Here is a 16,869-nt window from a genome sequence, read left to right as displayed (position 1 = left end):
CCCAATAAAACCTAAGATATGAAGCTATAAATACATCAGTAACTATTAGCTCAAAAGATGCAACTACGCATCTACCACCACAAGTGCCCAAATAGGTGAAAACACGCCGCAAATGCGAAGACTGAGACGACGCAAGGGCGGAGAGAGAACATGCTGTGGGGGCGGAGAGATACACATTGTAGGGAGGTTTCGTCGCTTGACTTAGTGAGAAGAGAGAATGGTCAAGTGCTTTGACAGCAGTGATTTTACCTTCGCCAAATCCGTGCTCGGATGATGTGGCGGTAGAGGCTCGCGGCATCAAAGCTTTCAGATCCGAGAGATTAACATCTAAATCTAGCAAGGGGTTTTCCCAAAGAGTTGAATAGCCAGATCTATGACCACTAACATAATCAAGACCTGCAATTTACTTCTGTTTCAAAACCAAAACAAATCGATACTTCCAAACAAACCAAACCAAACCAATCAAACTAACAACACAGATCTAAGAAGAAGAAACAGCAAAGTGCAAAGCAGCTTTGGTGTGAAGAGTAAACCCTAGAGAAAGCCCTTCGATTGAGGGAAAATAGAGAAAAAAATAAGTCAGGGAAGAAGATAGGAAGAATGGCGGAGAAAAGGAGAAAGAAGAAGAAGAGGCAGAGAGTCACAGAGGCGGGAGACTCTTGGATCCTCCATTTCTCTTTGCCTCAAAACGGAGCCTGCACTTTGTTTATCAGAGCCAGAGTGAGGTGATTGTGGCGAAGGATTTTTTCCAAATTTTGATTTTTTTTCACTCTGCAACTTGATTTACAATGTGCAAATACTCCACTAGGAGCACAGGAGCACATCCTGTGTGCTGAGACTGACGAATGCCCAAGCTTTGCTGTTCCACTTCTTGGCATGTAACGAATTAGGAGAGCCAACTGAGCCCATGAGATAGTTCACAGTGTGTATCAACACATTGAATCGGCACAAACATTTGGCATAGCATGTAATATTTTCTTTCTTTCTCCTGTTTAGAAGCTAGGGTACCTTTTTCACCTGGGTTGACCTAAAATCAGGTCTAGCAATGCCTCAATTTTTCTGAGATAGATAGTGCATCACCATGGACACCACCGTCAGAGGTTCATAACTACTGATCAACTACAAAACAAGCACATTTAGAATGGTTTCCAAAAGGTATTTCCAGTGAATATTTCCCTTTATCCACCATACCCTCATTGAGTTTAGAGTCATTATCCACCGGGAGGATTGAAGCATGTACTCCTATTACATCCCTCCACATATTTAGAAGGAAATCCACTTCTAATATCTTGTCAGTGATCGAAAATAATGTAGAGATGTGAGGAAAACACAATCCCCTGATCCAAACTCACCCTCACAAGCAGTCAAAAAACCCACCTAACAGGCCAAGAGCAGGAATTTTTTTAACACTACTCAATCAACATCTACCGCTATTCTATTAGTATTATTAACCCTCAAGATTTTGAGAACCACTAAGAAGCCTGGCTTGAAAACCTCAATCATGAAAAAGTCCGGGTCCTGCTCCCAAACACCCAGATGCACAATTGAGACCAAAAGAAGACGTTGCTCCAACTTCAATGAAAAAAATTAGTAAACCTTAGCACGAGGTAGATTCTTGAACTTCAAGATAAAATCAATGGATACAATATAAATCTGTCAAAATTTTCTTAAATTCTATAGTGTACACATAGGATGAATGAACAATTGACAAGAACAAAGGGCTGAGTACGCGTAATAACAGGACAGAGCTCATCGAGGCATTGCAGTACCCTGCACGGACAAGATCAAGAAAAGCATTTCTTTGCCCTAAGCATTTATGAACTTGAAATGCCGTTAGTAACCCCTCAACCCATCACCTTCCATTTTGTAGATCAAACAGAAGACAGCACATGATCCAACAGCTCGGACAACATGATGAACTAGCAAATGTACACATTTCTCACAGAATCCATCCTGCACCATTTTCTTTTTGGGAGGGGTGGGTGGGGTAAACATAGAAATGGCATGCAAAAAACAAAAAGAAACCCAGTCTCAATGCAAAATTCTAGTTGCTCACCGCAAAATCGCGCACAAAACCTCAAGGAACATCTTCAGGCTTGAGGTACCTCCTCCATGTCAGTGTCTTGAAGTGCACTTGCTCTTGTCTCTAAAGTGGAATGGCTCCAAACCTTGGGATTCTCTTTCAATATACCCTTTTAATTTCCTACGACTCTTCCAGATGGGTTAGCAGAAGACTGACAATTGAGTTTAAACAGTGAGATCTTTGAAGGCCTCTAATTTTCCATTAAGGGAATGAGTGGGCCCCGTTTCAAGAACTTCCTGATGGCCTGGGCCCCCATTTTGTGGCACTTTACATAACCTGTCGTCGACAGATTTCATGATGACCGAGCTGCAAGGGCCTTTGAAGTATGTCGAGTAAGGGAAGTACTCAGCACAACGTGCTTCCCATCCTGCATGAGAACAGAATTAACCTTGAGATTTACCTGGTAAGGAAATGATATTTGCTCACCTCACATTGTATAGCCTCAAGAATACTGTTTTGTATTACCCCAAAAAATAAAAACCAATGTTTTGCTTTGGTGCAATGAAATCAACGACATATCAGCCTTATTAATAAATAAATAAATGGAAAAAAACCACCACCACACACTTGTACTTGGTGCAAGAAGTGCATCCAACACAACAATTCATACATCCAACCTCACTTCATTGAACAATATGGCCTCCCCCCCCCCTCCAAAAGTAACCTCAAAGATAATACAAAGTAAGAAAGGATTTCCTTTCCTTCTATTTTATCGTTAAGAAGGCTAGAAAGAAGGTAGTACAGTGGCCACTTTCCCGCATGGCCTATCATTAGTGCCAAATCGAGATGATAAACAGGGACAGGATCTGATAAATTGGTCAGAATGTCAAATAGGAGTTCCAATTCTGCCATACAGCCCACCACATGTTGCACCTTTACCATTTGTACTTCAATAGTTCAAAATTGTATACATACATACATACATACATACATACATACACGTGAGGCAAGTACAAATGAAAAAAAAAGAAGATTTGTTATTTAGGTTTTTCTTTTTTGAAAAACAAAAAATATATATATTGTTAAGGAAGAAAAAAATAATTAAGTTAATAATTTACTGAAAAATATTTATTTGAGTTGTAATTATAAAATAAAACACAGAATTATTTGAAAGAAGATGAAAGGTGAGAAGATACAAAAAATGATTCCTATTTTCAAGGCTTTGAGAGAGGAAACCTATTAAAATTGCATATAATGAAGGGATAACAGTCAAGCAGAATGATGTTAATGAGGTTCTGATTCACGAAACTGCACTACAAAATAGAGAAAGAAAGAAAAAAAAGAAAAGAGCACCACTTAGAAGAAACCACAATGGTTTTCAGATAATAAGTGGAAATAGGTAGTAGTTTAGATTGAAAAAAGAAAGACATCGGAGAGAGGGAGGGATTTAACTCTGTTGTCCCTCGAATTAAAAAGAACGAACAAACTGGGGACATTTCTAAAAACATTATATGGTCAGTGCAAAACAATTAAAATTTAAGGAAAATACAAGCAGATACCATCTACCACATATTTAGATGCATCTCAGGCATACGAGTAAAAACTAGTAAACAAGATTTTGAGGATGAGTAGCATTGAAACAAGACAAAATAAAGGCTGCCTTCATTAACAATGAAAGTGATAGTGCTGAGCTGACAATACACAATAATGCATAATCAACTGAGATTGTTCACGCATTCCACCAAGGAGTGATGATATATGACTTCCAGGCTTTAAAGGGTAAATGGCAAGATGAAGGCTGTAAGGACCGGGATTGAATTCTCGAAAGATTAGAAGTTTATGACTCAACAATAAATACAGCACCATGAAAACAATGGAATAGTAGAGCAGTATTCATGTATCTAAATCCCAGGTAAGAGAGCATCTTTTCCCTCAGCATAATACATGAAAGGAAAAAGATGGACAAAATGATACGGAGGCACTTACTAGATGCGGCATCAGGGTCAACCAATACTGTTCCAAGTAGTTTGTGAACTGAAACGCATTCTTTGAGCTTCCAGTCCTTCACTGATCCCAATGCTCCATTTCTGATTTTGAACACATGAAGAGTTAGAATCCAACACAGAGAGAGACACATAGGACTCTTCAATAATTTTAAGAGAAAGAGAGAGACAGAGACATGGGATCGTTGGCTGACTCCTCAATAATTTTAATAGCCTCAGACTTCTTTTCATGATCCAAGAGATAAAGCATTTCTGCTGCTGCTGCTCTGTGCATCAATGAATCTACAAAAGAAAAGTATCTCCGTGAAAAATGAATGTAGCAAACAAAACCCTAGTAGATGTTTAAGGTAGACAGAAAAAGAATAAAAATACCTTGGTGTTTCTCAAAGAAAATGCTATTTGCTTCTATCAAAGATTTTCCATGCAATTGACTGCAGGGAAGAAAAAAAGAGAGGAAATATGAGATAAAAGCTCCAGAAAAAGCACTGAAGGGTGGAATAATCAGTCAAGCCATTAGCTGAAGAATCTCAAATTCTTTCTCACTTTTTTTCTTCTTCTTTTCTTTCTTTCTTTCTTTTTTTTTTTTTTTTTTTTTTTTTTTTTTTGAAGGGGGGGGGGGGGGGGTTTACAATCCCACGTCTCATCATCCCTGTGCCTATGCAATGCCTTGCCAACCAGTCAAGAGAAGTTTTTCAAGTAACTATGAGGATAGTGAACGTTCAATATCCTTTGCCCAACAGAAAAACTTAATAAGAGAATTGTAGCAACTTCAGATGTTAAAGAACTGACCAGCAGAGATAATGGGGATGAGAAGAGAAAAGAAGAGGGGGGAAGGAGCAGAAGACGAAGGGGAGAACTCGTGTATTGAGGCTTACCCCTATGTACTTTATTTATAAAAAAGAACCCAATCTGAGTTTAGCAGAACTTTCCTAAACTGAGTTAGAGCAACAGAAAATTACACAAGTGCATAGAATCTCCCAGATCTACTGAAAAAGAAACTATCGGAAATTACTTGTCAACCAAGCAATAAGAAAATTAGAAAGCAAGCAAAACAGAAGTAACCATCCACTAACTGGATCATGATATTGTCAACAAGAAAAATACAAATACACTATCATAGCAGGGAAATGTGTGGGGAACCTGAGTTCAGGACGCTCTGCTTCCAAGACATTCCAAATTAGTTTCTCTGAATCAGATGCTGGAGCTGCCAGAGATCCCACTTTATGGAAGAATCTTATCTGCAATAAAAAGTCCAAAATTAGTGTAATAAAGATGCATATAAGAATAAAAAGAAAATCTTACGGACAAACAATTAAGCCTGGACAATTAACATACCAAGCATCGATGGGAATCAGGGTTATCTGCATCCAACCTAAGAAGCTGCTTTACAGCCTGCAAAAAAAGTGTAAGCTGAGTTAAAGAAATGCTTCCCTGCAAATCAATGTTAGAAATACAGTAATTCCATGAAACCAACTAACAAGTGACATTTGTGAGGATAACACAACCATTGGCAACCCTATCACCCTTCGAAATCATCAAATTCTCCATAAGCAAGGAAAAAACTATGCAAGGTAGCAAGATGGAGAAACATCTCCGTGAAGACAAACAGGAAACAATAAGACTTAAAAAAAAAATGGGGAAAAAAAGAAAAAGAAAAAGAGAGGAGACACCATCAGGTGTCCCTTAACCCCTCATCTGGGCAGAAAAAGAGGCACCACGAGGTGTCCTTTAATCCCTCATATGGAAGCCCACATGAGATGGATGAATTAGTTGAACCTCATCTCCACATTGTGATGTACTCATAGCTTTATTTATCATTTTCAATATTAGTGTATCAAATTTCAACAACAAAGGTTCAAAGATTTGGAAGATAACTCCTGTTTGATTTACAGTTCTCAAATTCCCCCCCCCCTCTCTCCCATCATGCTTGATAGCGGTTACTTCATATGGCCCTCACAGCTGCTTCCACTAATGAGAGATGAACACATTGTTACAGTTTTTGTAGATAAGACATTAATATTCCTTTTTCCAAAAGAGAAATTATGGAAATGTCTTAAATTCATTTTCCAAGGCTTGCCAGTGCATGGGAAAGATTGTCCCAACAAATTATTTTTCCTACCATGTGATTTCACCCCTTCAACAAAGGTAGTTTCAATGCAACCATAATTTGCTAGTATTCTTTTTTTATTTTTTGGTTTGGTAAGAGGGGGGTGTTAAGAATGCTTTCGGTTGTAAATGTACCTGAAAAGCAAGCAATATTTTCTGTTTTCTCATATTCACTTCAAAAGAAAGTAAGTGTGTCTCCAAGGACTCCGAAGAATGCTTTTGCAGTAGCTTCAGATATTTTGTAGTTTCTGACAATGGATCTTCAACCTGCCAAATGAAAATCAAAACCAAAGAGTAAGTTATTGTTCCTAAGAGCTAAATATATGTGCTCTGTCAGCAGATACTGAAGACTCTTGAGGAGTAGTTTTCAGGAAAGCTAGCCACTCAAAGGAGTAAGCAAGTGGGCAAAAACGTTATTTCAAAAGAGGAAAGCCCTTCTGTTCATTTCATTGACAGGTTGGAGAAATGTTCACGGGCGTTTACTTGTTTTTGGTGAGAGAATCTTTCCTTTATCTGTCTCAGTCAGGTGCATGAGTTTCCCCAAGGGAGAGATTAATGATTACCCATCGACATAGGCACACTACACCTTCAAAGGGGCCATGACACATCTGAGCCAAGGAAAGCAACTTCTTTCCTAAGGGAAATTACCCTTTGATCCTTTGAAGATCCATTCTTGCCAAGTCATATCCATGGCTACTATGACTGGGACAGTAGTACTAGTAATTTTCTGTTCAACTGTAACACCCCAACCCCCCCCCCCCAGGGCAGGGGGTGAAGATGGTCCTTCCCATTTCTGGCCGTCTAAAATTTTATCTTTCAAGTAGGAAATAACTCAATTACTTCAACCTTTCACCTTTGCATTTACTACAAATCAACTATGGCTATTTTTTCAACTTTGAGCTCTCTCAAGGACTAGCTTGTTGGCATAAGTGCAAATGATCTGCTACCCGATTGTGCATATTCAATAACACACTGATTTAGAGGGGAGAAAGGGGAGAAAAAAAAGAAGAAAAAAAATCAAATACTCAGTAGAAAAAAAGTTTCATGAATCCCTTTCTACCTGCAACAACTTCTCCCCATTGGGATCAGGATCTACTGGTTTGGCATGTTGCCGTTTTCCACTCCTAGAGGCACCAGTTGCATTTGATTCCTCTTCATTTTTCTCTTCAGCCTCCTTTCAAAATATGAAAATGTCACATTAAATCACTGAGAAGAAAGGTGACTAAAAAACAAACGATATAAAACTAGTTTACTTTCTTAGCACGGGCTTCTGCTTTTTTCTGCTTTTGTCTCATCTTCCTTTTCTGGGCAGGAAGCAACTTTGACATTTCATCATCTTCTTCAGTTGCTGATTTTGGAGGAGAATCATACAGCTTCAAATAGCATCTATATATATGCATAGATGAATATGGTTAAATAGAAAGTTGAAAAGTGCTACAAGATACAAGTTAATGGAAGCCATTATAGAGACTACGACTGATCAACATTTCAAGGGTGGCGGTAGCTGGTATGGTTCAGCTCCTCCATCGATCAGCGACTGCAAGATCCCCAAATCTTTTTAATCTTCCCATGTTCTTTATCAAGATGATTAATAGTAATCAAATACACATGATTCTTGTCCCCAAGAAAACACCAAACAGAAAAAGTTCAACATCCCAAATTTGTATCCCCTCATCCCCATCTCTCTCCTCTGAAAGACATAATGTCCTTTTCTCCCATTCCAGTGACATCTTCATCCTAGGCCACAGGAAATACATAAACATACATTGCATTTCCATTGAAATGCATAACAATTTAGTGAAATATTTTGGTTTCTCTGTATACAAATAACAAAGAGTACAGTATAGTCAAACTAACTGATGTAAAAAAGTGGCCCAAAAATTACTAAACTGTTCCATCCCATAAAAAGTACAATTTATTGAGGTGAAATGGTACAAATGCAAAAAAAGCTATGAATTTGCACAAAGAAATACAATCTCCTGAAAATATAAGCTCCCACGACTGTACAATAATACAGCATCACACCAACTAGATGAGGTCAGCTAATATCACAGCAAAATATTCGAATTGCAACATCAAGTAATACACAGGTCCCTACAAATTTAACATCTTGCTTCACAATTTTGCTAGAATCTAGCAGTCATTGAACACTTGAACCGATACCCCGATTACTTATACACCAGTGCATATTTATCCTTATAGTACTCCCTAAAGCTCCATTAAGATATTATTATAATTTCCCCTCATGTCCTACAATTTTACCAACTACCAACCATTCAATTAAGATTAGGTTATGTCTGGAAGTTTGAAAAAGGAGAGAAGAGGAGAAAGAGAAAGACCTGTCCCCCTGTGCGCGCGCACACGCGCACGGGGGGAGGAACATACATACAAAACCAATGATTGTGCCGTCAAATTTTACCAACTTTCTGACCACCAAACAAAATATTGGATTTTGACCGTATCAGAGGCATAGTTCAATTTGGAATTGTTCATCGTCAAAATGCCATCTTGGTTCTAGTTACTTTAGCATTCAAAACTAATCGTCTAGGATATCAAAACTCTCATCCAGCTGTGACACATAATTTAGAGCATAGATATACACATAAAAAAAAATCCTTTACCTAATAGCCCCAACTGCTGCTTTATGAAAATATGCATGTGAATGCAACCGATCCTGAAATTTTAGCATCTCCACATAGGCACGCAGAGTCATTTTTCTTAAGCAATAAGAATGAAAGTCGAACTGATCTTCAGTCATATCTGCATAATGCTTCTCCACAGCCAAAAACTTTTTCAAAGCCCTACCGAGATCACCCTGCCGGTAGTAACTTTCACCAGAAGCTAGTTCATACCTTCTCAGGATGCATAAACACAGACAAATTAGCAGTAGAGTCACAATAGCCACTTGGGATAGAAACTTCTAAAATCTTAACAAAAAAGGACAAAAAGCATACCACATGCACTGCATATCATAAAGGTTATTGTGCTGATCTCCATCCTTTGTGAACAATACCGCAGTTTTCTCTGCTAGTCCAACCTTTGCAGAAAGTCAAACATTCAAAAAAAAACTCAGTTTCCCACAAGAACACAAAAAATAGAGAAAGATGCAGATTGAAGGAGATTAACACAAAATTAAATGATTAAATTCAACAAAAAAAATAAAATAAAAGAAAAATATTGGAATAAAAATATACACCTGATCAGCCTGAAGCATACGCTTAACACATTCACTATTTATGTAGCGATCTGCAAGGTCCATAGACCTTGCTTCATCTGCCAAAGCAGCAGCAGCAGGCAAGTCACCTGCATGCTTCAATATCCTGCCCTGTGAACAGACACCAAATCAACAGGAAATTTAAAGTCAACAAAATATAGATTGCTCTGTGAGTAAACAACCGAATAGCCAATAGATTTCTCAAGTTCATGATAGAATAAAAATGGCCATATCAATCAAGAAAGACACCATCTTTATTTCTTTTGGCAAAATAAATAACTATCTTTTAGGTGACAAAATTTGTTGGTATATCCAAATTCAAAGTAGAAAGATCTATAATTCTGCTATTGTTAATTTCAAATAAGTCCACGTGAAGTACGGCGTCGGATTGGAAGCCATCACCACCTGGTAGCCCATTTTTGAAGATAAAGGCATACCACTTCCTCTGAAGAAAGCTTCCATAAACATATGTCTATGAAGAAACTTCGTTTCTCAATTACTCAATTCGTCTGGTGTAGGTGAGCTCTTCCTACTTTTTTCAAATTTCATTCTCGGACCTCAGAAAAGGAAGTGGTTCTCCAAAGTAAGCAATTTTTACTGATCAGAAAATTATATAAATATACTGAGCCAGGTGTCTCATGAGAAACTAGTTATGTGAGAAAAAGCTGGCGCTAGTGCAGTTTGATCCAGACCAGAAATCAAGATTTGCGGGTATAACTGGATCTAGTATCCAATTCAGGTATTAACTTCGGGTTGAAAACTTTTTTTTTGGGGGGGGGCTTTCAGCCCTCAAGGAATCACCCTTACCAATAAGGCCTAGACAGAACTCACTACAGATCCATCACTCATCCATGTTACAACCACCTCCAAAATTCATCATCAGAAATCCTTGAGCAGTCTAGATTGTAGATCACATACAACATGGGTATCACATCCTTCCAATCTCTATAGATATGCCAAGAAGTCACAACAGAACAGTGGGTCCTTCATACCCAAAGGGGCGAAGTACCTTGTATCCCAATAAAAGGCCAGGAATGTTTTCCTCCCAAACAAAGCATAGCACAATCAATATAGTGGTTCTTCAGAATGAACTCCTTGAATCTCTTAAACCACAACACAAGGCTAAAAAAACCAGCTATGAGACATTTTGTGGTAACCTAGTATTCTTGAAAAAAATTACATACAATCACCCCTTAACCGTCAGGTTTCCTGTTTCCCTCATAATATGGATTTGAATGGAATCGTATACCCAACTCAAGCATATTCAGGGAAAAATAAATTAAACATAAAACACATGAGCAACTTCGTTACTTTCCATTGATTTGAATGTACAGTTTCTATAAAAAAAACAAGCAGTAATGAATCTCCTCTGAAGACTGATAATATTCATTAGTTAATCAACAAATTTCTTACTTAAGAACAATCATAAAACCCTAACTACCATTGCATAATGAGCAAAGATAGTATAGAAGATACTGTTAAAATTTGCCAGTTTTACACAGATTATTATCAACTAATGCTCAATGCAAGGCACCATCCTCCAGGTAAAAAGATAAAATGAAGCACAAAAGGAATAAACAGCAAGGTGACAGGATAAAAGAGAAATATATTAGTAAAACAAATGTTACATGGGGGGGGGGGGGGGGACTACTAGAGCATGCACTGGACAAAACTCAAATAACCTTAAAAATGACAAACGCAAACCTTCACTGAGTAGAGATCAATCACAGTTGGTGTATGATTAATGGCCTCATCAATTTTACTGAGAGCAATATCATATTTACCACGTCTGTCATAATGCTGCATCAGCACAAATTCCCTAAAATAAGTCCCTTCATATGAATGAATAAATAAAAGTGATAAATAAATAAATAAATAAAAAAGAAGAAGAAGAAGCAAGAGGACAGTAGGATATTTAACCAAGGTATAGTGAAGAAAAGAACCTGAGCCAATAAAAATAAGGTCCACATAAGCGTTGAAGGGGGCTCTTTCTCATGCCTGCATTTTAAAAGGTTTTGGTAATAAACTGAAATCTCTTAATTTTTAATAAATAACTGTATCGAGAAGGAAAATAAACAAGAAGTTCAACTACAGAAAACAAAGATAAAGTTTAACCCCTTAGCCATGGAAAACTCTAGATAAAATCTAAATAACCTAGGACCGGACCACATACAAGGCTAATAATCTTCCATTTGTCATGGAGAGAAGGTGGGAGAGGGTTGTCGACAACCATAGTAGGCCAACAAAAAGGGTATTCCATACAGTTAAATAGCTACCAACACCAATAACAACATCAGAAACTACTCAGTTTTATCCCAACTACAAAGGGTCAGCTACATGAACCCTGCCTTCCAACCAGCCCTATTCAAGGTCATGTCTTTTCTTCCTATTCCTCCCAAGGTATTTAAGGCCCTTGTCTAACTCTTTCAGTTCCATCAACGTGGATTGAATTGCTCCACCTCACTGGAATATTCAAAGGCCTCTGTGGATCATAGCCATGTCTTCAGCTATTCCCAAACCAACTATAAGAATGATCATTCGTTACTTCATACTTCCAATTTTTGCGACTCATACATCTCAACAGCCTCATTTCTACCATTGTGAGTTTATCTAAATTATGCTTCAACAGCCCAATGCCCTGCACTATATACCATAGCTGATCATATGATGATACTATAAAATCCTTGAGTTTTACAGGAATACATTAATTACAAAAAACCAAAAGCACACCTCTCCACTTCATTTACCCTATTTTAATTCTCCCACTAACATTGTGTTACGAGCACCAGATCGAGTAGCTTTCCTTCGACCGATATTTCTAGATGAAAGGAAAACAACAAGGAACAGTTTCTTCAAGTGAACCAAACTCCCAATAAGCAAATGCTTAATTTGACAAGAATTCTCTTTGATCCTAAATACATTAATTATCCCATATATAAAAAGACCCACACAACAACTCTCTAGACCCACACAACAACTCACCAGACTTGACGATCAAGTTACTGTTACAACCAAATAACCAATTCTCCACTCCCCACCTACAATTTAGGGTTGGGAGGGGGGTCCCCCTTGGTTTCACCTTGTCCTCAAGGGTGGGGAAACGCTTCCTTAATTCTTCTAAATTTTCTCAAGTTGCATCTGCAGGAGCCAACCCCTTCCAATGCACCAAAACATCTTACTTTTTCCCTCTAACACTTCGATCTAACAAAGCTTGTGGCTGAACAATAACAATGTCTTCTTCCTGGAAATCCTGCAGCTCAGCAAGCACTTGGATCTTTTCTCCCACCCTTTTCTTGGGAAAAGATACATGAAACATAGAAGGGTCAATCTTTGATCCCCTTGGCAACTGAAGCTTGTATGCCACTTGACTTCAAATGATTCGTAGTAACATGGCGATAACTTGAGAATTCTTCGAAGTGCCATTGAGATTTGTCGATAAGTTTTAAGTAGTAGGTAGACAAAATCTCCTACATCAAAACTTCTCTCCATGTGCTTCTTGTCATACACTTTTTTCATGCGATTTTGGGCCACTTGCAACTGTTCCCATATTTGTTTTAGAACTTGATCCCACATGTTGAGTTCTTTGTCGACCGATTCCACTTGAATTGTGCTAGGGACACAAGACAAAAAAGCATGGGTGGAGCATGACCACAAAATATTTCATAAGATGTCTTATTGTTGTAGAATGCACGCTAGTATTGTAACAATATTCCGCCCACGGAATCCAATTGACCTATTCCTTTCACTTATGACTAGTAAAATACCGCACGTACATCTCCACGCCTGATTTACCACCTCTATTTGATTGACTGTCAGCGGATGATATGCTGATGAAGAACTGAAATGAGTTCCTTGCAAAAGAAATAATTCTTTCCAAAATTGACTCGTGAAGACCGGATCATCACAAACAATTGTCTAAGTCATCCCATATAAATAAAAATTTGCTCAAAAAAAATACTTGAGCCATGGCATGGCTGAATATGGATGGGAAACCGGACACAAGTGTGCAAATTTAGAAAGTCAATCTACCATGACAATTATGGTAGATTTTCCTTAGAATCTGGCACTACATTAAAATATCGATCTATACGTGAGTGGGAATGGGAAGTGGTTGGGAGTAGGTCCACAAGAAAGGCATTTTCCCATCTATGTCACTGACACGCGCCACATTGCTTGATGTGCTCCCTGATTTTTCTCCTCATTCCATTCCAATAAAAAACAGATTCTCACTGTTGGAGAGATTTGAGATAGCCTTCATAGGTGCCAGTGTGGGAATCTTCCAACAAATAGATTCTAGTTTTTAAAAACAAAACACCCTCTTTGTAACTCCATGGCTCGACCGCCTCTCCCTTTGTTATACATTTCCTGACTTCTTGCAATTTTGGATGAGTTTGCATCTCCTCTCAATTGGATCAAGCCACTGTGGGACTAAGCTGGATATTGCAAAGTTCTCTTCATTTTCTCCTTCTCTAGATAATGCATCTGCCACCACATTTTCTCTTTCTGGTTTACAGGAAATTACTAAATCATACTGCATTAATTTCAATAACCATCTTTGTCGGGCTGGTCAAGTGATCTTTTGATCCCATAAAAATTTCAAGTTTCTTTGATCCATCTGCACAATAAATTGTTTAACCAGTAGCTAATGCCTCCAACATTGCACTCCAAGGACTATAGCAAGCATTTCTTTTTCACAAGTGGATAAAAATAAACTTTTACCTTGCAATGCATGGCTAAGAAAGCTATTGGTCGTCTTTCATGCGCCAAAACTCCTCCTATACTAGTGCTAGATGCATCACACTCAATCTCGAAAGATTTAGAAAATCTTTGAGTGCCAACATAGGGGCCTGAGTCATCACCTATTTGAGTTGTTCAAAGGCTTCTTCAGAACTTGGCTCCCATTTGAACCTTCATCTCTTTGCATGTTGGTGAGAGGGGCTGCGATTTTTACCATAATTTTGGATGAATTTACGATAATAACCTGTCAATCCCAAAAAGCCTCACAATCACAATTCTGACTGTCGCTTGAAACACTCAAACATGGCCGCTACCTTTTCTTGATCCACCGCCACTCCTTTGCTGATGATGTGCCCAAGATATTTGGATTTGGCTCCTCTCCTTGGAGAAATCTCCCAATGAGTGCCCAACGAGTGATAGGATTCAACCATGTGTAAATATTCTAATCCAAGTGCACTCATTAGATTTACTTAACCTTTGGATAAAATATTCCACACGATTGAATCATATCACTGATTGGGCACTCATTGGGAGATTTTCAAGGAAAGGATCCAAACCCAAGATATTTCTCCTTCAGTTGACAAAAACTATATTTTACCAACTAGTCCTAGAGCTCTGATGGAGGGTTTCTTGGGTTACCACCTCAGGAAGATTGGTACAAGTTAAATGTTGATGGAAGCTCAATTGGCAACTTAGGAAATTCAGGAACAAAAGGGCAACTCACAATGCAGCAGCAAGGGGGGTGTATGTCTTGCACACATTCCTAGGGGTGATAACTAATTTTGAGGTGGTGTTTAGGGCTTTTTATCCGAGGATTGGAGTGTCCAAGGGATCTTGGTTCACAGACGCTCTGGATAGAAAGTGATTCAGCCACTATGGAGTTTTTGATCTGTAAAAGAAATCCACCCTAGTTGGTATTACAGATATGGCTGGCCCTCCTACAATACTTGGATACAATTACTTGGAAAATAACTACTGCTTTCATGAAACCGATTCAGTGGCAGGGGTCAGCAGAAAACGAACAGTCGTCTCAAACAATGTATCTTTGCCAGCTACCATCCAAAAAGAGATGAAATGGGACATTATCATGAAACCCAGATACAGATTCACAATTAACAATCTGTTAGTGGACAGGTCTCTGAGCTGTTTTTGTAGAATAGTTTGATTGGGTTCAGTTCATTGGGTCTATCCTCTTAACTGAAGCTTTTGTCTGATATATATACATTTGTGCATACATACATACATACATACATACATACATACATGCATACATGCATGCATACATACAAATGGCCTCTCAGCTGGGGGGAAAAACCAGTTGCAATTTGACCATTAAATTTTTTAAAGAAGCATAACAATGTTGGAATATTGTGCATATTGGTTGCAAGCTTGTTAGCCTCTAGCAAACATGAGATGATTAAAAAATTACTAGTCATAAATTACCTCCCCGGATATGCTCCAGTTGTTCTAATAGAATCTTCCAACTCAAGAATCAGTTGCTCTAAAGTATCCGCCTGTAGAAGGCACACAAAAGTAAGAAATGATCAACTGTCAGAATAAGCACCCAATAAAAACAGCTTGTTTCCCACTCTACAGATACACAAACACAAGCAAAGAAATCAAACTAACCTTGCCAGGGTGATCATACAGAGGACTGAGATCAGAGAACAATGAAGGAACTCCCTAAAAGAAAGACACCAATAAAGAGAAATGAGTTCCGTTTCCAGGGCAAATTTAGATAAACGAAAACAGAACTAACATTCTAATAACCAAGCAGAAAACATTCACAAATTACAAATCATTACCTTGGTTAAAAGAGGCCTGACATATCTAACTGCTGCCTCACGGAATTTTTCACCATTTAGAAAATCAAGTGGTATTCTCTGCATGGGAGAGAGAAAGAGAGAGGGGGTATCAGAAATTCCAGTTAATGTAGTGAATCCAATTAGTAGTAGCAAATTGGCATATGTATGCTGAAATCCCAGATAAAAACTGAAAAGAACATTTTATTTGTTTGGCTAGTAATAAACCTAATATTACCAAACCCTGAAAAACTAAACAAATGATTAAGGTCCCAAGACTCAAGGAAACCCCTAGGCCTGCTGCCCAGCAGCACTAGAGTAGTATACTAGTATTCCATATGTAGTTCTTTTCAAGTCTAATTAATTTAAGTTGCCCAAGGGCAATTTTATAATTCTGCCTAACTTTTTCAGGCAGGGACATTTTAGACCTTCCATGTTTCTTTTATTGAAAGTCAGTCTCTATTTAAGTTGACATGTAATAAAGCAGCTAACGATTAGGAGTCCATGTACAGGTCTTCTTATACGACATAAAAGGCAGTCCAAGTTCAAGTCCCATTAGGATTCTTATCATGAGCCCCTCCACCCCACACACACGGAAAAAGGGGGGGGAGGGGGAATTTGGACAAATTACAGTTGATTATTGAATGAGATTATGCAATTAGCAGAACTTTTATTTGTTGTTCTAATATTAGATTAGACTGGGGTTTCAGTTTTGGTCCCCAAGGCATTAACGAAAAGGTTCTTGTAAGAAGACAAACTGACAGCCTTCTTTTGATTGAAGATTTGACCTCACTTCCACCACAGCTTCATGTAAGACTCCACCATCCAGTTATCTGCAAGTTAGAAACCCCATACAGTTCTCCCTTCTCCAGTTCTCCTCTTTAACTTATATTTGAATTCCCCTACCCTGTTCGATCACGTCTTGACCTAGAAATCAAGAATCCTTATAAAAGTCAAAACCAGCCAACAAGACCCATTTAGAAA

At 38.3% G+C, this 16,869-nt stretch overlaps 1 protein-coding gene across 2 annotated transcripts in view; it reads right to left on the bottom strand.

Annotated features, from left to right (window-relative positions):
* Window positions 1-846: 846 nt before the first annotated feature.
* The window catches only part of EMB2753 (tetratricopeptide repeat (TPR)-containing protein), a 35,377-nt gene continuing 19,354 nt past the window's right edge, over window positions 847-16,869 (bottom strand). The window contains exons 10-26 of one of the 2 annotated variants that reach the window (XM_089145209.1): window positions 15,889-15,966; window positions 15,713-15,766; window positions 15,527-15,597; window positions 11,290-11,344; window positions 11,051-11,146; window positions 9,329-9,457; window positions 9,087-9,169; window positions 8,754-8,984; window positions 7,386-7,518; window positions 7,193-7,303; window positions 6,268-6,399; window positions 5,362-5,418; window positions 5,167-5,264; window positions 4,399-4,457; window positions 4,203-4,308; window positions 4,010-4,110; window positions 847-2,450 (exon numbers count right to left, since the gene is read on the bottom strand). In XM_089145209.1, coding sequence (XP_089001335.1) covers window positions 2,248-2,450; window positions 4,010-4,110; window positions 4,203-4,308; window positions 4,399-4,457; window positions 5,167-5,264; window positions 5,362-5,418; window positions 6,268-6,399; window positions 7,193-7,303; window positions 7,386-7,518; window positions 8,754-8,984; window positions 9,087-9,169; window positions 9,329-9,457; window positions 11,051-11,146; window positions 11,290-11,344; window positions 15,527-15,597; window positions 15,713-15,766; window positions 15,889-15,966 — 1,797 coding nt within the window. In that variant the 3' untranslated portion in view covers window positions 847-2,247. Of the gene's footprint in view, window positions 2,451-4,009; window positions 4,111-4,202; window positions 4,309-4,398; window positions 4,458-5,166; window positions 5,265-5,361; window positions 5,419-6,267; window positions 6,400-7,192; window positions 7,307-7,385; window positions 7,519-8,753; window positions 8,985-9,086; window positions 9,170-9,328; window positions 9,458-11,050; window positions 11,147-11,289; window positions 11,345-15,526; window positions 15,598-15,712; window positions 15,767-15,888; window positions 15,967-16,869 lie in introns of both variants that reach the window. The other variant, XM_089145208.1, reaches the window with a different exon arrangement.

Source organism: Hakea prostrata, chromosome 2 (genome assembly GCF_041222555.1).
Source record: "Hakea prostrata isolate BN-2017 chromosome 2, UWA_Hpros_2, whole genome shotgun sequence".
Taxonomy (NCBI): Eukaryota; Viridiplantae; Streptophyta; class Magnoliopsida; order Proteales; family Proteaceae; genus Hakea; species Hakea prostrata.
This window is presented reverse-complemented; position numbering and strand designations above follow the sequence as displayed.